This window comes from Mizuhopecten yessoensis, unplaced genomic scaffold (genome assembly GCF_002113885.1).
Source record: "Mizuhopecten yessoensis strain PY_sf001 unplaced genomic scaffold, ASM211388v2 scaffold11173, whole genome shotgun sequence".
NCBI classification, from domain to species: domain Eukaryota; kingdom Metazoa; phylum Mollusca; class Bivalvia; order Pectinida; family Pectinidae; genus Mizuhopecten; species Mizuhopecten yessoensis.
Genome location: NW_018408916.1, coordinates 291,721 through 317,672, shown reverse-complemented (window position 1 = coordinate 317,672; position 25,952 = coordinate 291,721). Strand labels below are relative to the sequence as shown.

At 36.5% G+C, this 25,952-nt stretch overlaps 2 protein-coding genes across 7 annotated transcripts; one reads left to right on the top strand and one right to left on the bottom strand.

Moving 5' to 3' along the window:
• Window positions 1–805: 805 nt before the first annotated feature.
• LOC110467406 (L-cysteine desulfhydrase-like) lies at window positions 806–12,307 on the bottom strand. Of its 2 annotated transcripts, none has more exons than XM_021524551.1 (13): window positions 12,235–12,307; window positions 11,704–11,789; window positions 10,247–10,348; window positions 8,280–8,348; window positions 7,326–7,425; window positions 6,465–6,581; window positions 5,651–5,745; window positions 5,131–5,252; window positions 4,026–4,249; window positions 3,372–3,482; window positions 2,026–2,082; window positions 1,248–1,360; window positions 806–1,038 (listed from the first exon to the last, which is right to left on the bottom strand). In XM_021524551.1, exons 2-13 carry the CDS (start codon window positions 11,776–11,778, stop codon window positions 841–843), a joined length of 1,383 nt encoding a protein of 460 aa, XP_021380226.1. In that variant the 5' UTR covers window positions 11,779–11,789; window positions 12,235–12,307; the 3' UTR covers window positions 806–840. The 2 variants fall into 2 exon arrangements, with proteins under 2 accessions (XP_021380226.1, XP_021380227.1); XM_021524552.1 differs by having other exon boundaries at window positions 12,269–12,305.
• Window positions 12,301–24,706, top strand: LOC110467407 (quinone oxidoreductase-like). 5 transcript variants are annotated; one of them, XM_021524556.1, is made up of 10 exons: window positions 12,350–12,389; window positions 12,643–12,709; window positions 14,555–14,678; window positions 15,701–15,853; window positions 16,368–16,531; window positions 17,378–17,429; window positions 17,624–17,773; window positions 22,906–23,007; window positions 23,145–23,240; window positions 23,494–24,706. In XM_021524556.1, exons 3-10 carry the CDS (start codon window positions 14,556–14,558, stop codon window positions 23,653–23,655), a joined length of 1,002 nt encoding a protein of 333 aa, XP_021380231.1. In that variant the 5' UTR covers window positions 12,350–12,389; window positions 12,643–12,709; window position 14,555; the 3' UTR covers window positions 23,656–24,706. The 5 variants fall into 5 exon arrangements, with proteins under 5 accessions (XP_021380233.1, XP_021380231.1, XP_021380232.1 ...); XM_021524557.1 differs by having other exon boundaries at window positions 12,351–12,389; window positions 12,565–12,709; window positions 14,492–14,678; XM_021524554.1 differs by having other exon boundaries at window positions 12,353–12,389; window positions 12,565–12,709.
• Window positions 24,707–25,952: the final 1,246 nt, after the last annotated feature.

Genomic DNA, 25,952 nt, shown 5'->3' with positions numbered 1-25,952 from the left:
TCTGATGTTGAGTTCACAGCCGCAGATTAAATAGAAAATGAGTCAACCAAATTTCATAAAACTTGCTCCATTTTTCTGAACACCATAGCCTACATTGCTTGTGGACTCAAATACATGCAAACTCATTTTTCATCACTACTGCAAATACATTTATACAATACTATTTATTTGACTAGAAATGCATGATGTCCGTTCTGCACAGTTTTTGTTACTCTTTTTATATAGCCCAAATTGTAAACCTTTTTTTTCACTTATGGGTCCAAATATATATCTTGTGCCAATCTAAATTCCAATCACACAGATACAAGAACTTCCTCACAAATAAGATTGAAACTATCCAGTGGATCTTTAGGAAATGTTCAAAGAAACAGTTTATAGACAGCAGACACTGATTGTAAATGCAATAGCTCAGTGTAACCTTTGGGCAATAAAATGAAAATCCTACCCTCAGGTTGTAATTTTTCTGTTAACATCGCACGGAAGTGATAGCTTGTAGTTTTATAAATTCCCTCTGAAACTCTGTGAAACTGAAGGAATGACCCAGGTGATATTTTTAGAGAGTTGGTAAAACTAGAGAGATATAATTAAATTTCAGCCTCCAACAAAACTGTTGAATTTCTTTGTCCTGCTTTTACTTTAAAGTGGGGTCATGCATTGCATAAAATGTGAAGTAATTCTGGTTTCTCACAAGCACATACATGTATTTTAATACTTCCTTGCAATCTTTTTTTACAAAAATAAACATGGAAGACTTTAATTTAGTGACATTAAGTTGGTTATGTGACACAATACAATGCAAAATATTGAAAAAATAGTTTTATTTACTCAATTACTTCTTTTTTAGCTTACAATCTGTGCATTAGATTCATCTGAACATTGATGAGTATCACTGATCTCTGGTCTTTTTATACCCGACTTCTCTTTAATTGAACACATTTCAAGAATGCAATTTCCCAGTTTTTCGTATTCGGCTAGTTCATTGTAGATATGACATGAGATCCGAACATACAGGGTGCCTTGAATACATTTGACAGGAACCTGAAACATGGAAAATACAAAAATGAATTAATGTTACTTATATTGAGGGCAAAGTCTTAAAATATAATGTTGATTGCATTAAACACTGTATAAGTCAGAAATCTTGAAAAAAATAATAATACTGGTTTCATGGAGCCTCTGGCCAATGACTTGTGCACTATGTGTTCTATGAGAGAACCGGCTCCAATTATAAATAATTCCTGATTCACCTCTATATTATATTGATGGTAGAGTTGGTTCTGAATGGCCTCTCCCGTGCTGTAGGTTATGGCTGTGTCGGAGGAATACAACTGAGGAGGAAGCTCTACTAGGGCCATACAACCTGAAAGTAGCAATTTTAAAATACATAGTTAAAATATTGGAAAGTTGCAACTATACACAATCTTTCTTTGCAGCCTCAGCCCGCCAAAAAAAGTGGGTGCCACCATCGTCTGTAACGCCACAAATCTTTCATTTAAACGTTTGAGGTGACAAATATGGTATAGTACTTTTTATATGTTAGTTTATTATAAAAAGTGCATATCATTTTATAATATTTTTCACTTGAAAGTTGCAACAAAGCACACAAGTAGTATTTATTTTGTCATGTTTAGTGAATGATACTACAGAACAGGTCTGTCTGTCCAACTTGATTTGGTTTATCAATCCTTAGCTCCAATGGTCTAAAGGACTGGTGAGCTTATGCTGTCATGCAACATCTAGCATATATGTCTGTCAACCTATTCTTCCAGAATGGCTCATTGCACAGATTTCAACCAAATTGGGTCTGAAGCATTACCGGACCAAGGGGGCTTATATTGTATAAATGAAGAACATGGCCTGTTTGAGGACAGAGAAGTGGGGTGCAATTAAATGCAACAAATACTGTTTCCTCTTTAGGGGTAGAGTGGCAAGCTCAATATTTGAAGGGAGATAACGATATATTGAGTTCTTCAACAACTGTAATCATTTCAGCGTTTTACTGTAAAAATAACATGTAAATATTACCAAACATTTCCATAGGAGCCGCCAGTTTAGTGTTCCAAAGTGATGTCAGCAAATTACCTGGAAAGCAAACAAAATACATAAATTATTCTCTACTGCACTTATTCGTGTATGCAGCCACCACAATCACCTATTGTGTTCATTAAATTATTTTTCTTCAAAAAATTAAGAGCACATTAAACAGAATGTAATACATTGTCAATACTCACTAAAAAAAATATCGTCAAAATAATTGACTACTCAGTCCATTAATACCATGGTACTTCAATTTATGGCTCTTAAAAGAATAATGATTTTGAAGTGCTAGTCCTGAAAATAGTTTTTGCATACTAAGTCTTAATTTATGTTATTTGAAGTTTGATATCCATTTTGTGATGGTTGGAGTATAGACAAGGCTATAGATACTGCATGAAGTTTATTGAAATATTTTAAATATTGAAAAAGAAAATATGCTCCAAAAGTCATTTTAACCTTCGCCCTATCTTTGTGACATTGACAATGACGGACAAATACACCTTAAAACAATATATGGTTAAAAAGAGAACTTAAAAGCTATGATGTAAATTTCTGACCCTCGCCTATGGGTAAGGTCCTGACATTTGCTTATATATGGCTCACGTAGAGATAATTCATCTGTGTATGAATTTTCATAAAATATCACTGATTCCGAAGTTATGATCTGGAATCATCTGTTACTCAAAGTTAAAATATCAACAAATAGATACAACACATTCGCATGTATCATTAGTGTTCATATTTGACCGCAAATAAGCCCCCTCCGTTAGTGAAAAAATTAATTAACCAAAGTCGGGAGATTTGGGCCGACCCCTCTGTTCAAAAGCATTCATTCATCAATTTGGCACATGTCTACCATTGATGAAACTATCCGAATCTGTTCGGGAGAAATTTTACCAATGCTGTGTTGGTTGGGGTTGACATGAGCACTCCTGGGACACTTATGGAAGTGGAAGGGAGCTGATAAATAATAATAATAATTTGAGGTTCTTATATACCGCTTCATCACAACCTAGTTCGTAGGTCGTCTCAAAGCGGTTCACAAATTATTATCCGTGGTTATAGGGCCTTTGCAGCCAGCCAATATCTTTCTCAACTCCATGGGGAGCATACAGCCAGTGCTGCCATTTCGACACTCACAGCTAGCATTCAACAATTCTAGCACTGCCCAACTGGAACAAGCGGAGTTAAGTATCTTGCTCAAAGATACAACACAGTGCCATGCCATGACTCAGACCCGCAACCTTTCTGTCACGAGCCCGGCATCCTACCACTAGACTACTGTGCCTCTGATGTGTGAGCAAACACAGACTTATCATTACACAAGTACTTACAAGATTCCCTACACAGGTCGTACATATACTGCTGTATCTTCTCATTTCCAATATCCTTCCAGAAGTTCATGTTCACATGCATGGCCAGAAAGGGACTGTAGTCATGAAGACCTATAGTGAGCAATAGTCAGTATTTCAATCAATATCCAAGGACAAGGTAAGTTGCTGATAATTTGTCTTTTGTGGAATCATTGATAAGATTCAAAACACACAGAACAAACCCTAGCTGCAGTGTCATTTCTGTTTTGAGACAACATTTCTGTACATGTACAATCTGTATATCCTATTGTCTTCCAAACATAATTTTGCTGCCAAAGGAATAATTGAATATTGTACTTGTGAAATCTTTTGTAGTAGATAAAAAGGTCAAAATACTACCAACATTAATTATAAATTGACATGTTATCATTCATTTTTTTTTTTTCAAATTTTAATTTTAAGCAACCAATGTAAAATTATGATATGAAAGCTATTTTGTCACCTGTCCGAGCAGGAGTGTCAATTTTTTCTCCAGGTTCTCAAGATTCTTCCCATATTAGGTAAGACCTCTACACACTTCCATCTGAGCCAACAAGTGTGATTTTATAAGAAACTCTTGTTTCATAATTGGTTTAAAGTAAACAAAGTCCTCTTTTTTTTAAAAGTAAATCTCACCTGCCCAAATGAATTCTGAGTTAAAACCAGAGCCAAAACCATGGGAGATAATAAGTGGCCTTGTCTGGGACTTGAGTTCCTTTCTCACATACAGGAATGCAGACCCCTTGGGACAGCAAAACCACTTATGGGCATTGCTGACATAGTAATCGGGGTCCAGAGCCCTTATGTCCAAGGGGAGAGCACCCAACGCATGGGCTCCATCTACCAGGACTGGTACACCTCTGAAGCGTAACAAAATATATATGAACTGTAACATTGATAGGTTACAGCGAGGTTAATCACAGATTTTTTTAGGGGGCATACATTTCAGAAGATTGGCATGTACAGATCCCCAACCCATGAACTGTATTTGTACTTCACACACAGGATTCACATACATGGACCATGACCTGGGGATCTATATGTGTTATGCCCATTGGGTTTAGATTTTAGAACAATGAGCAAAAGAATAGTGGAATAATCCATTTTTCCCAACCGGTGATAAGCTACAGTAATTAGTGTACTGTACATATATCTTTCCTACATTTAGATTAGAACTTCTAAATTGGGGCAAAACGTTGCGTGTCTCCAAATGCTAGATTTGATATTCCTATATATGGAACAGATGTTAGATGTACATTGTACTGTCGACAAGCACTCACCAATTTGTGTCAAAAGTGAAATGCAGGTTACTGTGTTCTAGAATCATATCTATCACTCTGTCATAGGATCTATTTGTATTCAGGTTTTCTTGTACCTAGGTGTTCAAGTATATATAAGTTCACATCAGGCGTTTTTTACTGTGAAAGACGTCTCGGGTCAAATGAAGGTCACAGTGACCTGATTATAGTATACAACACTCGGTCATGCCCAGTTGTGTCACTGTATCTGTTATTTGGTGCTCTAAAATATGTAAGTATATATTCTCTTATGTAAGTTATCTTTTTTCCATGATTGCTATAATAAGCCAAAATACATGTCATAGTGACATACTTTTAGTACTCAACACTACAGTTCCAAATTGTTCTATCATTACAAATTTGGCCTCTACAAAGGTCAAGCCTTTTATATAGAGGTCAAATAATGGTCACAGTGACCTACTTTTTGTATGCGACACTCTCACCTGTCTTTACAAATACTGATGATCTCCTTCAAAGGCAGAATAACAGGGGCATTACTGGGTATGTGGTCAAACAAGGCCAATTTCACTCCTGGACGTAGGGTATCCTTCACCAGGGTAATCACCTGAAAATAATAAAGAATTTATTGAATGGTCACTTGATTTTGACGATAAATTGTATATTTATTTTGGTCACACGACCCAAATCTGGAACATTGTACACAATATTTTGCAACATTACTCTTTCACAACAAAAGATAATGTTTGCACTAGTCCTGCATTTATGTGGCAATATACCCCATGCCTGGTAATTAGCCCACCTATATCTATGTGATTCAGTACAAATGCCAACAAATGCCATTGTCCTGTAATGAGCCCATCTCCCTATTTTGAGCCAGAGTATGTGTTGGCCCCCACCCCAAGACTTATTATAGGATACACATAGTATTCACATTTTCAAAAATGAACACCAGGTGAAAAAAATTAATCGTGATACACTGTAATGTAAACTAACGGTTCTGACCTGTTCTTTACTAGTGACAGGGAAGTTTAGTTGGACCTCCTGTAGCACAGCTCCTGTCCTCTCACATACACACTGTAACAGTTTTTTGACAGCTCCTGGGGTACAATAAAGCAAGAAAATTTCAGTAGTTAATATGCATGTTACCTATTAAATTAATAATGTAATATGTCACTTTAAAAATGTCTCATTCAGGTTGGATACAGGGACAATACATGTAATACTTAACTGACAATAGCAGACAATATATAGGGACCTCCACAATGTGGTGACCATTAAAGTGTGATAACCTCTACGACGTGATGACCATTACACTATGGTGTCCTCTAAAGTGTGGTGACCTCTACTGTGTGGTAAGCATTGAAGTGTGTTGACATCTAGAGTGGTGACCATTACAGTGTGGTGACCGTTACAGTGTGGTAAGCATTAAAGTGTGATGACATCTAGAGTGGTGACCATTACAGTGTGGTGACCTCTACATTGTGGTGACATTTACAGTATGTTGACCTATACAGTGCGGTAACATAAACAGTGTGGTGACCTATACAGTGTGGTGACCTATACAGTATGTTGACCTATACAGTGTGGTGACCTATACAGTATGGTGACCTATACAGTATGGTGATCTATACAGTATGTTGACCCATACAGTGTGGTGACCTATACAGTGTGGTGACCCATACAGTATGATGACCTATACAGTATGTTGACCTATATAGTGTGGTGACCTATACAGTATGATGACCTAAACAGTGTGGTGACCTATACATGTTGACCACTACTTTTTGATGACCTCAACACATGCCACTGTTCCTACCATATGTAACACTCAGTACATAGATGATGTCTCCCTTGTGTAGGTCAAGGCCCCTCACAACGGAATTAATCGCCGTGGTAACGTTGATCACCAGCACCAAGTCAGTTGGGTCGCAACCTGCAAAAGAATAGTTTTATGAACTTAATGATGGCCTCTTTTCTTTTATATTTTTGTCAATTTTGACATTTACATATACCATGTGATGACCACTGTGATTCACTGACCTCTATAATGTGATGACCTTTTCCTTGTTGTTATGTGTTAGCTGTATGGTATTTCTACAAATTGGTGACCTCTACCTGCTTTCTGACCTCTACAATGTGGTGACCTCTACCTGCTTTCTGACCTCTACAATGTGGTGACCTCTACCTGCTTTCAAACTTCTTCAATGATCAAATGTCTACAGTATGGAACTCTAATATGTGATGACCTCTGCCTGTTGTGTGACCTCTACAATGATCAAATGTCTACAGTATGGAACTCTAATATGTGATGACCTCTGCCTGTTGTGTGACCTCTACAATGATAAAGTGTCTACAGTATGGTACTTCTACAAATTGGTGACCTCTACCTGCTCTGTGATATCCTTTGAAGTGTTAGTAAGATGCTGTTTATGTATAGAATCTCCTCAACGAGGTGACCTCTACCTACTATATGATGACCTCTACATAGGTATGATATCTACTGTATGGAACTTCTACGAATTGGTGACCTCTACCTGCTGTGAGAAGACCTCTACATTTAGGTGACACTGCAAAGTCACAACTTCTCTAATGTGCAGTGCCAGACTGAGCCTCTGCATTGTTAGTTCATTATTTGATTCACCTAGCAGTGATCCCTATACAGATGGTATGTACATACAGACAAACTTTGCCAGCCTCCTGGTAACATATACTAGATGTGGTAGTAGTTCCCGGTCATAGAATCTCAGTGGCTGTCTCTCAACATACCGCTGCCACTCCTAAAACAAAAAACACAAAAAAACATACAATCTCAGTGGCTGTCTCTTCATATACTGCTGCTACGCCTAAAATAAAATCCCTTTACACTCTCTGAGGCCATCTCTCTTAATATAATTTACACTTTAATGAAAACACTCTTATACCTTCAGTTGCCACCTCTCTATGTACAATTGCCACTTAGTATTTGGTACTGGTAATCTACTTCAGGAGAAGGAAATTCCATCACACCTTATGGATAAATGCTTCAGGAAAACCACTGTCACCCAATATGGCTTTGGAGTGTTGTCTTATTTAAAACTTTGCAAAGCAATGGAAAAGACTGCCAAATATTCTGGTAACATAATGAGAATACTAGAATGGCTTTGGATAGTAGAATCAATAGAGGGAGTGAATTTAAAATTATATAAAGTAACTTGAATTTGATGAATGTATATTAAGTATAAATCACAATTAAAGAGAACATATAGATTCTCAAATTGTTTCCTAATTCATATGAGATTTAAGAAAAAAAAATCATTTTATCAAGCCCCTGACAAGCTAAAATGAAAAAATTAAACCGCAGTGAAAATTCCCTGGCATGCAGTAGGCATTTCATTAATTGATATTGGTCGAGTGTGCATCACGATACATTGTCTGGACGACCGAACTGTCACACACCATACTGATATAAACTATTGGTAAAACTTGAGTAGAAGGTCTCTCTTAAATAAGTGTTAAATCAGCTTCCTCTTAAAACTGTGTACATTTTCAGCAATAACCACTTCAGTATATAAGTTATTCCAATAGCTAACCAAGTAAAGACTGAAAATATCAATGACTTGGTGCTTTCCCAGCGTGACACATGTTCCCTTACCTGAGCAGAGTCCATGGCCTCACGGAGCACCCCACCAAAGGCCCCATGGTTGATAAAGGTACAGTCTTCCTGCAGAGACACATAGCATGGTTTACAATAACTGCTCTCCTTAAGAAAATCATCTCTATCACCATATACCTTTCAAACAATATACATATTCTCACTTTTGAGTTGTCTGCTTTACTGCACCAGAGGTTAACCTAGTAATACGTAAGAACAATTCAAGTATGACTCTAGGTAAAATATTTAACAATAGCATACCTAAACTCAATACATCAGTATCTGTCTGATAGCCTGCTCTTGATTTTGACCCTGTTTTCCCAAAGATTGCATATTAATATAACAAGAGGCCCATGGGCCTTAACAGTCACCTGAGTCCTACAGTATTAATTATTGTTGTTGAAATATCATATGAAGTGGAGATAATGATGTCAATCATCCCTACTAAAATTTGAGTAAAAAATAGTTAAGTATAACCTTTAGTTAAGTTTGTCAGGACAATGAGTTGATCATTCCTAGACAGAGTTTCAGTTAAATAGGCCTATTAGAAATTGATCTCAAGTTTTAAAAAAAAAAAAAAATCCAAAATGACAGCCTGTAAATGAGTATGTGGTTGGGCAGTGCTAGAATTGTTGAATGCTACCTGTCAGTGCCGAAATGGCAGCACCGGCTGTATGCTCCCCAGGGAGTTGAGAATGATATTGGCTTGTTGCAAAGGCCCTATAACCACGGATAATAATTTGTGAACCGCTTTGAGACGACCTACGAACTAGGTAATGTGATAAAGGGGTATAAAAGAACCTCGAACTATTATTATAACAGACTAGAGAGTTTCAGTCATGATACCTGCATTAAGGGAGTTTTATAAACATTGTTTATTGTTCAGCCATTTAGAAGTCAAAGCTGCTCTAGACAGGAATCCAAGGGATTGACAGACATGCTGAAATCTTCTGTTGCAACCCGGCCCCACCCAACCTCGATACTCTAGGGGTTACACTCACTTTTGCTCTCTGTGCTCCTGAAATATCTCATAGCAAATTTGAAACACATGGCTAGCTATTTGATTGGTCTCTGGTAAAAAAAAAACAAGAGGCCCATGGGCCTTAACGGTCACCTGATATATTTATACAGAGAGTTGATTTTGTTTTTAACATGAACAGAAATATTATTCAAAGTGACAAAAAACAATAAAACCACCTTATTCAATATCTAGCATACGGATTTAAGTCTGAAAAATATTTGAAACTAGCACCTCTGATTCTAAACAAGGAAAATGAAGAAATTTTTAGCACACTGACTCCTTTGGGCCCCACCCTACAGCCCTTTGGGGGTAGGGCTGGCTCAAATTTTTCAAAGTATCAAACTGTCAACTCAGGGTTATAATTCCAATCAAGTTATTAACATGTAATATTCAAAGTATCATTTGCCACTATAAACCGAAATAAATTTTGACCTTTGGCCATGGAAGGTTTCTGCAAAATTTCATTGAAATTGGTTCAGGGGTTTTGGAGAAGAAGTCGAAAATGTAAATTGTTTACGGACGGACGCCGGACGCCGCCGGACAAAAGTCTCAGGTGACCTAAAAAGCAACTCATCAATCGCTAGGCTGATACCTGTCCTTTTAAGATTACAGAGGAGTGACATCCGACTTCAAAGTCAGTTAATTTTACCATTATGCGACCACAAGATTCTTTTGATGTACATCAATTCAAGGACTAAACTAGTCTTCTTGTTGTATCAACAAAGTGGTGAACACTGAGCCTTCAATTTCGCTTTGACATATTCCAGGGGTGCAGAGAGCGAAAGTGAGTGTAACCCCTGGATATCGAGGATGCCTTCCCCTTGTCAATGCTTCATGGCAATCATATGCAGTTCAGTGAAAGCAAACATTTTTAAAAGTTTATGAAAAATACATCATTTTGACTGATTTAGCTAACTATGTATGACAATTGGTGCTAATGACTTACCTCTAAAAGGAAATGTTTGCAACGGCAGGAATGTCCAGTTTCCAACTGACAATCTGTAAATCTTGGTACAACAACTGGGAAAGATGGAGGCTGGTACTCTTCCTAGTGAACAAGTTATAAATGTGACTCAAATTAGAGGACGGTTGATAAAGGAAAAGTAATTGGGGTAAGTTTAAGGATTTTACTAGGAAAAAAAGGGGGAAACAGCGACTGTAAATGTACTTATTTTAGTGCACTCAAATTGGAATAGAACAAAGGTGGTAGGACTAATTAGTGCACTCTTAAACTAGCTGAATTGCAAAACTCTTTGACTAGAGCAAAAAAAAACGATTTTTATTCATTATGTATGCAAGTGAATTATTGTCATTTGCAGTCCAGTATGTGATATCCTGCATAAATAGCCTGTGCTTTATTGTCTAATTTTAGTTATGGAAATGATTTAAGCAGATGAGACATAGCTCCAAAGCAACTACAATTAGAATACCTCTGAAATTAGTCCACTTATGGTACTCTGGTGAACAAGTCATGTGTTTAACATTAGTAGGTTGAAGAGGAAGCATATATGTACAGTAAGGTGAACAAACTATTTTGATTAGACTATGAAGAGCTGGAATTCTACATTATTTATAATATAGTCTAAAGCACAATAGCACATATACATCACAACAGTACAAATAAGTCAATCAAGTGATGCCGCTGGAATCAAAAACCTGGGATTCCCCTATGTACATTTCTATGTAAATGCAATCAGGAAACTATAAAAAAAAGTCTTAAGAAACAATCAATCCTACAACAGGTTGCATTATTCAATTAATAAAAGTGTCACTTTATTTATACAGTTTATTTTAATGGGAGCTAAATCTATCGTGTGAATTTCTAAGTACATCAGACACTTACCTATCATGTAAAGCAACAGACAATGCTTGTTCATTTCAAACAAATGAGTATACTCTAATGATGTGTGCAGTAATTAAGCTAAGGTTCAACATTAGCCCCCTGAAAGATGGTATTAAGTTACTCTAAATTTCAAACCCTTATAAGTCATATTCAAATACCCAAATTAAAAATTTGGTTTTAAGTATACAGTAATTTGAATTTTACAAAATAGTACATTGCCAGGACGGTATACAGAGTAAACGAGAAATTCAGCTGAGCATGACCTAGGTATATAAATGAACTTGAGATACCAATATATGCCATTTCGAAAAATTTTGCTTGCAAAAGAGATTGACATGTTATACAATGCACTTAGTCTGGTGAACTATTTTTATAAAGATATTAGCATTATAAATGCAATATTAATGACTCGCAATTACCTCACATTGCATCATTTTAATAGCTAATGTAAAAGTCCATTATGTTCAAATTACATATATGAATTTCTTTTGGGTGACTATTGTATCTTTCAGGGGCCTTGAACCTAAAATTAATTATAATGGGGTATACTCATTACTCACCTCAGGTAGTTCTAACAACTCCTGTACGTTGGAAGCATGGAAAGATCCAAAATCTCTTTTGATGTTTTTCTGCATAACGCCATTAACTGCGACAGATATATTATTACATTAACAAGAGCTTCACTCAACATGTCAATACCATATATTGTTATATAGTGTCTTTTTTATAACATGTATTTTGTAAACACTTATTTATATAAAGTTCATATCTAAGTTAATGACATATGTTCAAATGTGTACAAATTTGAGCAATGAAATTGTGAATGCTATCAGCTGTACAATGTATCTTTTAGAAACACGGAATTGCTATCTAAGCCTGTGATTAGAACAGTCTACAATGCAAGGGGCGTCTAACAAGTGACAGTAGTCTAGTCTCATGATCAGTAGTAACACACTACACATATGACGGCGTTGTTGTGATTTGGTTTAAAAGACTTCTCTGTTGATTATACATGAAAATAGTGGCATGGCAACACAAAAATCTTATAAATCTATATACATTGTCTTATATTATAACAAGACAATACATATCTGCAGTTGTCGTTACGAAACTCTGTGTATTTACCGGCTACTTTCTTTTCTGACAAGCAGACGACAGTGACCTCCCCTTATTGTAAAACGAAAGTAAACTACGAGCGACATCTATACATGTGACCTACATCTGAGATCGGGCTCTATTTACACAGGTAAGGGGTAGCCGGGTGACACACGTTCATAGATCTTTAGACACCAGGATAATATATCATTGTAAACATTAGCAGTCTCTTATCTCCAAACACTTGAAACAGGATGTTGTTTTAATTCGTAGCGCCGTCTAACAGCGCAAGTACACTACCAGGTAATCTCGATCATCCTTTTCAGTTTCTCAGAATCATCTAACCGGATCTAGACTTGCCGATTATCATATAAACTGTAACGGTTGTTTTTGGCCCTCTACAGTGGTGGTTTGTACACGTAACAGAGAAGCAGCTATTTCGACATTAGGAAAAGACAAACTATACTAGTGGTAAGAGCTCTTGCATGTACTTCCGTTATTGATTTTTGTGGTCGTTTTTTTTACAAAATCATTATCAGATCAAAAGTATTTTCATTAAGTGGATCGACATTTATATCTCTCTTCAGTGACTTTATAGCGTCTTTATTAGTAAATAAGTAAATTAATTTGCTGTATCTGCATGTTATATTAAATGAATTAAAGTAATGATTATATCAAATTTACCTTCAGCCTATGATTGTCCAAAGAATTATACAATATTATAGATGATGTACAATCGTATTAAACATGTTCTGTCAAAGGCCTAACAAGCTCCAAGGAGTTTCCCTTTAGCTCCAAGGTAGAAAGTCTGACGAGAAAATCTGTAGTTGTGAGTTTAATTCCCATTGAATGCACATATGATATTCTTTTCATTAAATTATTGTGTTCCTATTACACAATTATATGATTGTCTCAAACGAGTAGCACCTTATTGGCCAGGATTTCTCCTCTTTATATGCATTTTCTGTAACAGCTAAGGTATATAAGCAGAAAATACTGCCTTAACGGCAAGCTAGCTTTTCCGGTGAAGCAGTACATTATGTATATATATAAACATGAGGACCCGCTCACTAGTTCAGCAACGTCGTCGTAAGTAGTTGGATGGGTGACAGCCCACATGTAACATTTGGTGGCAGCATAGTGACTCTGTGATCATGTAAGGCCAGTTCCTTGTGGTAAGGGAAGGTGCATTGATACACAGGGAGGACCTACAGGATTCCCCAGGCCAAGTCTCGGGATGAAACTTCTAAGAGGGGGCGGGGGGGGGGGAATAGTGTAACAGCTCAGCAATATGAGGGGAACATACTGCCTTTCTGGCAAGCTAGCTTTTCCAGTGATGTGGTATAACCTGCGGACCCGCTCGCTAGTTCAGCAACTTTGAGCGTGGTCAGTAGTTGTATGGGTGACCGCCCGCATGTTACATTTCTCCACTGGTCAGTTTGGGTTTGGGTGCTGACCCTGATTTTTAAGGTGTTGGCATATTGACCTCACCATTCTTTGAGGCACCATACAACATTAAAGTTTAAGTGTACTTGCAGTGTTGGCACATTAATTCATTACATTTGATAAATGATATACTTGCAATATTGATGAAATCGAAACATTAATGCATAATACTTGTGGTTACAGTGCACCCGTAAGTATGAATGCAATTTATGAATTTACCTATAACACTTCAATAATTTGATTTCCAATTTACATGGTCGGACTAACCTTCATGGAACCATTTAGTATCTTTGAAACAGCAACAATGTATATGTTTAAAGGTCAAATTGATTTCTACAATAAATGTTAACAGGCATTAAAGTGTCAGCATGATTTTATGTGTTGGTAGGTGAAAACTTATAATATCCTTGGTTCTACAATTTCCTTTATATATATTTTTTTTCAAACTTTTTTTTCAAAGATTTTGTTATTTCATGTCAAATAATGTGGCTGCATATTATATTGTTAATGACTGTCATATATGGAATTGTAATTAAAACAATGAAATCATGTTAAAGTTGAACAAGACAAGTTGAAATGTATTTCTAAGTTCAATAATACCCTTACCTTAACCTGTGGTGATCACAGCAAATTTATTGAAATTCATTTAATAGATGACAGCCTCTATTTGACTCTATCAATAATAAGATGCATCTCTAGTTATTGTAACATATTTAACTGGAAATGTTACTTTGAGTTGGGTTTTTTTAAATATATTAAGTTTGCACATCTTGCTTTCAATTTATTAATAATATTTTTTGTTGACAGAGAAAAGCTGCACAGATCTGACTTACATCTCAGTCATTTTTAGTTTGTGTGCCTTTTAAACAGAATGAGTGTATCCAGATCTGCCAGTAGAACCATAATGAAGGCGATACGTGTGGCACAGTTTGGGGGACCAGAGATGATGAAAGTCGAGGCCAACCTGGCCATACCTAAACCCTCTGAAAAACAGGTGAGTTGAGAGGATGATATAAGAAAAAGACGATCATAACCATGATTCATATAGCAGGAAGCAGCAATGCCTTAAAGGGAAACTTCAGAATTTTCAAAACTGTAATATGCTACTTGCTTTAGTTTCTTTATGAACCTGGCTTCCAAAATTTTCCTTAAAAATTAACATCATTAAAACCAAATCAAATTATTTTTTTATTTTTTTAGCACATGGCTTCAATTCTCCAGATTTAAAATTTCCTTAAGTAGGAATTGATATTAGAACTCCCTCATAGGATGATAGTATTGTTACTTATGAACAATATAATTAAGACGGCCTCCCTTTTGGCCGAAACATGTCAGCACTTAGGATGTAAATCAAACATTACATTTTGTACCGGATTCAGTGGTGTTGTTACTCATCATTTCTATTTTCATTTGCTCTGCTTTCCCTGATTAGCACTGGTAAATACCTATAAGGTATCCAACCCAGGATCCCTACCGCCACTATGGAACTGACCAATCTGATTAGAATCATATCCTAAGTTCTCTACGTATTCACGTTAGTTATACGTACAGAGCGTAGGATATGATTTTAATCAGATTGGGAACTGACTTCCTTGCAGGGACGTTGGGTCTCCACCCCCTGTTGTTACTTGAATATAATTAAATGAATAATATTGCATATGTCATCAATTAAATCAAAGTTACTAAAATCCATAAAATAAATAAATTTTACTTAGTGCAAACTCTTTTTGAAAGGAGATTTCACAGTAAGGTACATGTAGCATATTATCATTAATTAGATATTAACCATGTTTCTCTGACAACCTACTATAGGTTTCCTTACTCCTGACTCGTTAGATAAACCTGCGAAGAATTGTTTAAACTTTTTTGGTTACCTGGCCACTAGTGGCTTAGACCTTGGACGCTATTTTATTGATCAGTATTTTAGTTATACTATTTCATAGCAATAATTTCTTATACAAATTTAAAGTTCTATGCAGAAGCAACAATAAAGTGGCAATCACTGATGTTTTGTAGATCCTTATAAAAGTGAGCGCAGCTGGTGTCAATCCTGTGGATACCTACATTCGGGCAGGGACCTATGCCAAGAAACCAGACCTACCCTACACACCAGGGTCTGATGTTGGTGGGGTCGTGGAGGAAGTTGGGTCAGCGGTCACCAAGTTTAAGGTAAGATTATTCCTAGTGCATTCTTTAATAAGTGTTATGGTGAAAGACATCAATACTTATACACTGTAAAGGTGGAAAAAATTAGAAAATGTTTGATGATAGTGTGAAAATGTTTGATGATAGTGTGAAAAGTTTGGTCATAGTGTGAACATTTTTCAACAGATCTCTTTGAAACTTGGTATACATGATAACCATGATATGAAGTTGTGTCTCCCATAAAAGAATTTTGATTCGACGATTTTTCCAAAAGTTATTGCCCTTTGTTCATTTCAGTATTTGATTTTTTGTCCGGATATTTTCTCCTACATTTTTTATAGCATGTCAGCTAACCACTCTTAGAATGATGCAGATTGAATCTTATTTCAATTTAAGAAAGTATATAACACTATATGGCATTCGACGGGCATATATTGTTCCGCCCCGCGGTACTCTTGTTGTTTCAGCTGTTGGCAAGTGCATACTGAGATGGGATGGATATATTACTTTTGCTTATCCTAATCTATTTTGTTTCTAGAAAGGTGACCGTGTGTTCACTGTCAGGACAGACACTGGAGGTTACGGTGAATACACTCTGACCGACTCCGGTTTGGCCGGTCTGCTGGATGACAAACTCTCCCTAGAGCAGGGTGCTGCCATAGGCGTGCCTTACTTCACAGCCTACAGAGCTGTTGTCACACAGTAAGTTTGAACCTTCTTTTCACTCAAACCATCAGCTATTGATTAGTCCAGTTCAATACCCACTGAGTTGTAGTTTGACTACTGTGGAAGTACATACTGGTACCAAATACCCTTGGAGAGTTAAGACTCTTACAAGGAGCCCTTCCTGTAGGAATGATATAGTTTCGTTCAAATGTGTATTTTATATACTTTCACTCAAATGTCCATGAAGAGATACCTATCACTGCTGTATACCGGGAAACTTTAGCCCCGTTAAACTTTACCCCTTCACATGCAGAGTCCTTATTAGCCCCGGGTTAAATTTGCCATACACCGCAAACATTGGACACTCCCTGTTACTAAAAATAGCATGACTACTCGTCACATATGACAATGTAACACAATAGCATACAGGTAAGTATGAACACTGTTCATAAACGAAATGGTGTAACTAAATGATGTGTTTTTGAAATATTAAATAATTAAAAAATATAACAAATTGTCAATCCTTTATTATGAAAGATACATTTGTAAGTGTAGACGAAATAGTGACAAAACATGTGCCATCGTATATGTAATTTTGTTGTAAACTTTCGCCGTCAAGTTAAATTCGCCCTCAGATCGGAAGGCAAAAGGGGCGAAAGTTAAGTTGCGGGGAAAATATCCCGGTATACAGTATAATATCTTCCTCTCTAGCATCTCTGTCACTTCAATGTATCTTCCTCCCAAATATATTTTTTTTACACCAAATTTATGCAGAAATGAACTGTGATGCATCATTCATAATCAATGTTTTGGCTATCAGACATGTATGTATTGTTTTTGTTTGATTTTTTTTAAAATCCTGATTTTTTTTCCATTTTTCAGTGGAAAAGCTAAAACAGGGGAGACAATCCTGGTTCACGGAGCAAGTGGTGCTGTAAGTGTTTTGCTTATAAATATAGAATTGAGAACTGGCCAAAGAGAAATTGATATAACACCTAAAAAATAAAGATAATATTTCGAAAAAATGATACATAACAATAATAATCTAAAACCAAAACCATTGTCAGCTGATTTATTTAACTTCTTTCAAAGTAAAGTTATCTATAATATGTGTTTTTTGTGCTGTAGGTGGGTTTGGCATGTGTACAGATAGCTAAGGCGCATGGCCTTCGTGTCGTAGGGACGGCTGGGACTCAGGAGGGACTTGATCTTGTCACTTCCCTCGGAGCAGAAGCTGTCGTAAACCACAGGGGAGACAACTACACACAGACCATCACCGTAAGTGAATCTCTTATTGAAAAATAAATGTTGACACTTATAACTAGAGAGGAAAATGCACTGCCAGACTGGAATATGAACCCGGCCAGTACCACAAAAATCAAGAGAAACACCCTTACCAATCCAAGCACCTGGTCGCTGATGATCAACCCAGTCAAGTTCAGCTACGTTCTCTCCTTCTTTTCTAAGTCTTCACTCCCAAAGACAACCCTGTTTACATGTTTACAACCCAGGTTTGGCTTTCCCCTTGCTTAGCATTTACTCAATGAGTACTTGAAACAAGGGTTGTTCAAAGGCACCTCTGTAACAGAATAGGAAAACTGCACAGCCAGACCAGGATTTGAACACAAGACTTCTGAACTCTAGATACATGCTCTTACCAATTGAGCTACTTCAAGCTCATTGCTGATGATTGACCTATTCCAGTTCTGCTACACACTTATCATACTTTGTACTTTGTATATTGAACTTTATATTGGTGCTATCATCGTCCGTCCGTGCAAACTTGCATCTGTCCAATCTGACTGTAGGTTCGGGGGAACTTCCACAGCAAGTGTCAGCCACTGTTTCACAAATGGGCATAAAACCTTGTAGAAAGGTACCTAATATGAATTAAGGCTTTGAAAATAGGTATGTCATGGGCAAGTCATGTGTCACATACTAAAATTAGGTTTCAGTGACCTCAAGTACTAAATTAAGAGTTTCCAGAGCTAGCTCAGCCACTGTTTCATAAATGGGCTTTAAACTTTATATATTTCATGACAGGAAGACAGTGTGTCGCAAATGAAAATAAAGTCATTGTGACCTTTATGTGACCTTTGACATTGACTAAGACACAGTGTAATATAGATTTTCGAAGTATATCTTGGCATTATGCACATCAGTCTTGGTGTCATCCTCGATACTCCAGGGGTTCCGCTCACTTATGCTCTCTGCACCCCTGGAATATGTCATAGCAAAATGAAAGGCTCATTGTGTGCCATCTTGTGGAGTTTGAATGTAAATTAAAGGAATCTTGCGGTCGCATAACAGTAAAACTTACTGGCTTTGAAGTCAGGAGTGCTCCTCTGTAATCTTCAAAGGACAGGTATCAGCCTAGTGATTGGTCAGGTTATTTTACCTGAGACCAATCAAATAGCTAGCTGTGTTCCTTCAATTTTGCTATGACATATTCCAAGGGTGCAGAAAGCGAAAGTGAGCGTAACCCTGGTATGAGGATGATTTGGTTTTTATGTACTTCATAGTTAAGGAATATGCCTGGTAATTAAGTTGGCTACTTAACCTGAATACGACCTCTGCAAGTTTAAAATACAGCATGGGCTTCCAGAGAATATCTTGGCTAATATGGATGTCAGACTTGATGTGTTGGTCAGGTGGTTACAGTGTGATGTAATGAAATGACGTTCATGAGTTCACCGTCAAACTATTTGACCTCGACCTCAAGTACCCAACACTATTTATATCAGAACAGGTATGGAGGTAGCAGGGTTATCTTTGAAACTTCAGGTAAAATATAGTTTGTATAATCCTTTCGTATACAATTACTATCCAGTATATATATGCATGTGATATTTTGTCATTTACTAGTACATGTATCACACATGTAATATGCCTTTGCATTATCATCTAGGACCTCGGAATCAGAAAGAGTTACACTAAATTTGCAGATTTGAATTTGACAGCAGTTTGTCACCCAAATATGTGTATGTGTCATCACCATTCAATTTTAAGTTTCTTCCAAAAAATTTGCACAATTTCATGAAACTTTATTGTGACATCACTCTGCATGGCATTTAACATGGATGTCTGGCTCATTTGGAGATTTAGTACCTACATCAAATACAGATGAAGGTTGGTTAAGATTTTGCATTTAGGTCAGTTATGCAGCTAGAGTTATGTAACTTGACATGCTTATTCCAATCTAGCTGTGAATTTGTAAAAACTGTTACCATGTTTTAAGACCTCATCTGAAACACCAACTTATGTCATTTTAAAGCGTGATAAAATTTGTCAATAATACAAAAAATCTGCATAACAGGGTTCAAATCCCAGTCTAGCCCTGCAAATATTCCTACACTATGAATATGGATGTTGATTGTTTTTTTCAAATTTTATTATTTTTCATAAAGTCGCACAAGGTGTGGTCTTCTTTTCAGAAATGTTTTATCAAAGCTTAACCCTTTCACCACTGTAGACCAAAGTGGACTCATCCAGATCAATGCATGGTAGAGTTTACTAAAGTTACATAGGGGTGAAAGGGTTAAGTCATGCCCGTAAAAATAGTTTCCTATGCATAGTTACAGTTTTCAGCAGTAATACAGGGATCCTTAACCCTTTCACCACTGTAGACCATAATGGACTCATCCAGATCAATGCATGGGAGAGTCTACTAAAGTTGCTTAGGGTTGAAAGGGTTAAATTGAAATATAAAGACCAAGTCAGCCAATAGGCCTCTTGTGTTATAAAATCTATATAGGCCTCTTGTGTTATGAAATCTATAGCCGTCCTTAAATGATCATGGCTGTTGATAGGACGACACGTTAAACAAAACAAAACAAAATTATGAAACCTATACTATCTTTCTACATAGAAAATATTACTAAGAACCTAATGTTTGTAAAAAATGGAAGCAAAAATTAAAGACAGTTTGAAATAATAGTTTGAAAAAAGAAGAATCGGCATACACAACTGACATATAAAGTAATCATAACAATTGCTTTGGGGAAAAAATCGCATTAGAGCCTGCATACCATTTTATTTCATTGAAAAAGTATAATTTACAAATTCCCATTTCTCCAGTTTATAAATTGACTGTGTATATCATCTTCTGTATATATTCTCTATTCAATTATCCAATAGGATAACCAACACAAAATACAGAAATGTATTTCACTGTGACAGAGGCACTGCGACTGATTTATTAAGCAAATCATTTTTAAACACAACAATAGGTATTATGGACATAAAGCATGTATGCACCTACAAAGGATTGCATTTGATCATTAGAACTACACTTCCAGATAACTCACCATATCATTGATTACCAATATCTGGATATCAAATATTAAATTAATATAAGCATTTAAATTCTATTTACGCCAAAAACACTCCCAATTTATAAATGTAAAAATTAAATTTTACATCTGCCTGCCACTACCTGTGTCGGCTGAATGACATGTACATTCGTGCAAATCTCAGACCATCACTTTTGGCGCCACATAACATAGAGAAAATAATTTCACCCTAATTCCTAATTTCACCCGTTCAACGTCAAGGTCAGTCTTGAAATTTACAAAAGGAAGTCAAGGGACACCATGGGGAGGGTAAGTCAATCAATTTTCATATCTGAGTTCAGTATAAACGTAGATCCCATGGCAGCGGACCTCCCGATGGAAACACGGCTCACAGCTGGGTTTTATACCCTATACTTACTAACATTGAGGAAACTGGTTTGGTATATATTAACATATCAAACATGGTCAGTTCTAATATCTTAAATTCTACTGTATGAAAATGGTTGTTAGTCTTGTCGTAAAACCATATATATATGTACAACATTATGATGAAGTCATATTGTAATTGTATTGAATTAAAATGTGGAAAATGTTTATGTATGTGTTTTACTATGTATGATTAAGTTTATGACTGTCACATAAAGGGAAGTAACTCTGACAGTACTGGTGAGATTGTGTAGCTGCACAGCGTAATGCATCTACGCACGGACTAAGTGGAGTGCATTTGGCTAGCGAAGATGAGACTAAGAGTGTAATGCTACAACTGGCGAAAGTTAACTTGTGGGAATCAAATGTTAATGAGAACGCGGGCTTCTTACATGCCCAGTGTCAGTATATATTTCAGTATAGTTCTTTGCCTTCAAACTACGCTGTAGTTATAAATGTGTTAAGAGAATTTTGAATTTGAATTTTACGTATTAACTCATCGTTTTCAGTATTCCCGGTACCTCATTTTTCGGCCCATTTCGATAAATTTTCTCACAGCTGGAGAACTACACTATATTCAGGGCTTTTAAAATATATATTAATTATATTGAAACTATTAAATTTGTCTGTGATATCACGGACTTTAGATAGCATGGTATAATCTAATATTTTGTGGTGATATCTTTTCATCTCTGCAAATAATTAAGTTACTCAGGCCTGACTTCAAGTCAGCATGGCCGTATTTCGTCTTTGCGTATTGCAGAGTTATCTTCTCTTGGGAGCAGGTATTGATTGCTACGTCATTGGTTTGTGTGAGAAAATTACGTCGTTTTCTCAAAAATTGATGACGTAACAATCATTCCCTGCTTCCAAGAGAAGATACCTCTGCAATACGCAAAGACGGAATATATAAATTACAGTAGACTAGTGCTGGATTGTTTTCTAGTTTCCTCAAAATGGAATGGAAAAACGAAGTCCAAGAAAATTGTTTGAAAAACATGTGTAAATGAACTAGACCTAATGACCGGGGAAGAAACTGACGTGAAAGACTTATTCCGTCTTTTCGTATTGCATTGCAGAGTTATCTGCTCTTGTGAGCAGGTATTGATTGTAACGTCATTGGTCTAAGTCCGTGGTGAGAGTAGCGTCATCTATTTTTGAGAAAACGACGTAATTCTCCCACACAAACCAATGACGTAACAATCAATACCTGATCACAAGTTAAGGTAACTCTGCAATACGCAAAAACGGAATAAATGACACGTCACTGTATACAAATAACCTAGTCTTGTCTTGTTGTAGTGTCTTGTCCTCCTTTCGTATAGGAGCTGTCCAGGGATCCTGGAGAGTGATTGGTATATCATATATTGATTAAAAAGTCATAAAAACCATTATTTGGGTTGGTCCATTAAAATTCACGATATGTATTCAATAAAACAGGAACAATGTCCCTCACCACATGCACATGTACACGGTACTCCGGAGTCTGGAGATTTTAAAAGTTACCTAGGAAAACGTTAGATGCACGGTGCACGGCCAACGTATACATATATATATATCGGACATGAAATCTCGATCTTCTTTGTAGCGGCCTCGGTGCGTCTCTGACTCCGACCACCTTTCTTCCCCTATATATTTAACCCCTTCTCGTTATCCCTCTGTGTCATAATTTGACTCATTTATACCTTCCAGGCAGCATGTGGTGGTTCTGGTCCAAACCTCATCATTGAAATGTTGGCAAATGTTAATTTGGAAAAAGACCTGCAGATGGCAGCACAAAAGGGACGTATTATTGTAAGTTTTCTGTATTACTTAATATTTTACATACCGTCCGTAATTTATTTTTTTATCTAAATTTTATTCCCGACATGAAAAGGAAGGGAATCTTTCAATGGTAGACAATGACCAACATCATTGGTTTCCTCTTCCAGATTGTGGGTAGTAGAGGGACAGTAGAGGTCACTCCCAGACTGACCATGGGCAAGGAACTGACCGTTCAGGGACTTATGCTTATGGGATCTACAGCAGTAAGTATCTCCAAGCGTTTACTAAATGATATTTACAAATCCAAACACTGCTGGCATGAAAGGCACTGAACTATTGTTTGGTTGATGCTGACCGACCTTTTTCAAATGTTATCAATATTTGATACAGGCGCGCGCGCGCTATTTACATATAAGTTATGTGCATATTGCAGTGATGGAAATTAAAAGTACAAAGAAATGCATGAAGTTTTATCACAAGCGGACACTGAAAAGTTAAAATGTTATTTGTCGACAGGAAGAATGGGACCAGATGCATGCCGGGATCAAGAAAGGGATGGCGGCAGGTTGGCTGAAGCCCCACATAGGCCACACCTACACCTTAGAGCAAGCTCCTCAAGCTCACGACGACATCATCAACACAAAGGGAGCAACGGGGAAACTGATCTTGAAAATATAACTGGACTTTGCTTTTTCATATGTTAATATGGTTGGTGTCTCAAAGTATATTAAGGCAGAGATAGAAGAACAATGAGTGACGGGGAGTCCTGGTTATGTTTAGTTAACCCTGACAGATCTGGGTAAGCTTTGGTTAGCTTTGGTGATTCCATTTGGTAAGCCGTATGCCATGATGAGATCTGGTAGATTATGGTAAGCATTGGTAAGTCTTGCCGGTTACCTTTGAAAATCATCAGAAATCATCAGTGTCTTCCAATCAAATCAAGATACTGTACCATACTGTACTGATTATATATATGCTAAATAACATGTAATCATCAAGTTGGTAGAAGAATGTAAAGCAAGAATTTAACCAAAACAAAGTGATAAAATTCATCATTTCTCAAGTATCATGTATCAAAATGTGACGTCAACAATGCCCCACACCACCCGTTACTGAATGATTCCTGTTTTGACATTGAAATCAAATGCATTTTGACTTGGTTTTGTAGTAATTGTCAATTGATCATATCGTAGTTTAAGCATTTTGTTGAACGAAACTTTTGGCATCCTTGAAATTCAAGGGGTCACACTCACATACATTCTCTGAGTAAACGTAAGTGAGCATTCTCTTTAGCGAGTGTTACCCCTGGAATAACGAGGACGAATTTTTGGTATAGCTGATCGTTACGTGTTCTTCCTAAAATGTTTCTTTTCATAGAAGATGTGCAGACATCTAGGCTGGGTTACCCGTCACTTGTCTGTTTGCTTGTTGTGATGGCCAGTATTCATTATAACATTGCTACAATAGTCAGAATGTAATTTCATCTTGCTACTGAACCATACCACAATGAGGCATTAAACATATATTTTAATCACAGAACGCATTTATGATGGTGTCAATGTCTATATATAAATTGTGAAGTATGTTTGTATAACAGACTACATGTTTGCAGTGAATGTCCAACATATGCATCAAAAGTGCTTTTATATGGATAACTCATTGTATATTGTATTACTGCCGAAGTGAGTCCACGTATTACTAGTCAATAAATAAAATTTTATGCAATAAATCTTTGGGTTTGTTTCTGTAGTCATATAGCTTTCCATGTAGTTCGATCGTCTTTAATCCGAGACCTAAACGTCTATAAAATGTTATTTTTCCCCCTTTTCCTCGGTATAGAAACATACCTAGTTCTGGTCTTGATTCCTATCATTTAATTTGTTTATCTAGAACCGTTTTAATTATCAGGACTTCCTAGACAGATTCGTCCTTTTGTATAAAATACATCTTTGTCGGGGCTTTCAACCTTAAAGGGTTCAATCTACACTGATACATATTACGGCTATTACACTGATACATATTACGGTTATTACACAGATACATATTACGGATATTATACTGATACATATTACGGTTATTACACTGATACATATTACGGTTATTACACTGATACATATTACGGTTATCTCCATCATATGACTTCCACCTATGATATTTTGCTAACACTAACATGTTCAGATTCCTGTTCACCATGTCTTGGATTGTTAGTGACCTATTGACCTAGCTACTTGACTTACCAATTTGACATAACTCGTTATGAATGGTGCCACGTCTGATACCGGTAGCGGTTACCCTTCCGGAGCGCCTGGGTTCTTTATGTTTTGATGTCTCCTTAGTTCTTTGATGTATCGATTTCGAGGTCGGATTTTGTCGGTGTGAGTGGCTTTTTTCTCCCATACTTACTAGTAATCCAGCATTGCTTTCTCAAAAGTGTGTGATCAATTCTATACCGAATGTATATTTACCCGAACACTAGACTAGACATTAGAGTCTGACTGGTATACCTGACACTTCGGCCACAAGAAAAATTGCACACATGGTTTTTTTCCAAAAAAGCATTGACTAAATAATTTTTATTCTAAAAATGCAACATTTCATATTAAGAGTTCAATAATATAAAGTAGTTTAATAATACAATGTACAGAGACTGGTGAAGTGAAACAATTTCAGATCAACAACAAGTAGAAATTGATAAAAGTGTGTCAATATCAATCCACAACAATAAACAATGTTTTGGATTATTGACAAAAATGGTCATATCATTCAATCTATAATCAATTAAAGTTGTAAAAACCATATCAACAAAGTAAATATGCTTGATAACTAAACGTAAACATATTGTATAGCCTTAATTATAACTATATGTAAAGCAATCAAAAACAAGAGTACCGCGGGGCGGAACCAATGTACGCCCGTCGAGTGCCATATAGTGTTATATACTTTCTTACATTGAAATAAGATCTGAATCTAAGAGT

Coding starts and splice junctions, on each gene's coding strand:
- LOC110467407 (XM_021524558.1), top strand. CDS start 14,556: ATGAGTGTATCCAGATCTGCCAGTAGAACCATAATGAAGGCGATACGT. Junction 15,854..16,367: donor CAGCGGTCACCAAGTTTAAG/GTAAGATTATTC, acceptor TTTTGTTTCTAG/AAAGGTGACCGTGTGTTCAC. Junction 23,008..23,144: donor CACAAAAGGGACGTATTATT/GTAAGTTTTCTG, acceptor TTCCTCTTCCAG/ATTGTGGGTAGTAGAGGGAC.
- LOC110467406 (XM_021524551.1), bottom strand. CDS start 11,778: ATGCAGAAAAACATCAAAAGAGATTTTGGATCTTTCCATGCTTCCAAC. Junction 7,426..8,279: donor AGGCCATGGACTCTGCTCAG/GTAAGGGAACAT, acceptor TTTTTGTTTTAG/GAGTGGCAGCGGTATGTTGA. Junction 1,039..1,247: donor ACCATCAATATAATATAGAG/GTGAATCAGGAA, acceptor TCCATGTTTCAG/GTTCCTGTCAAATGTATTCA.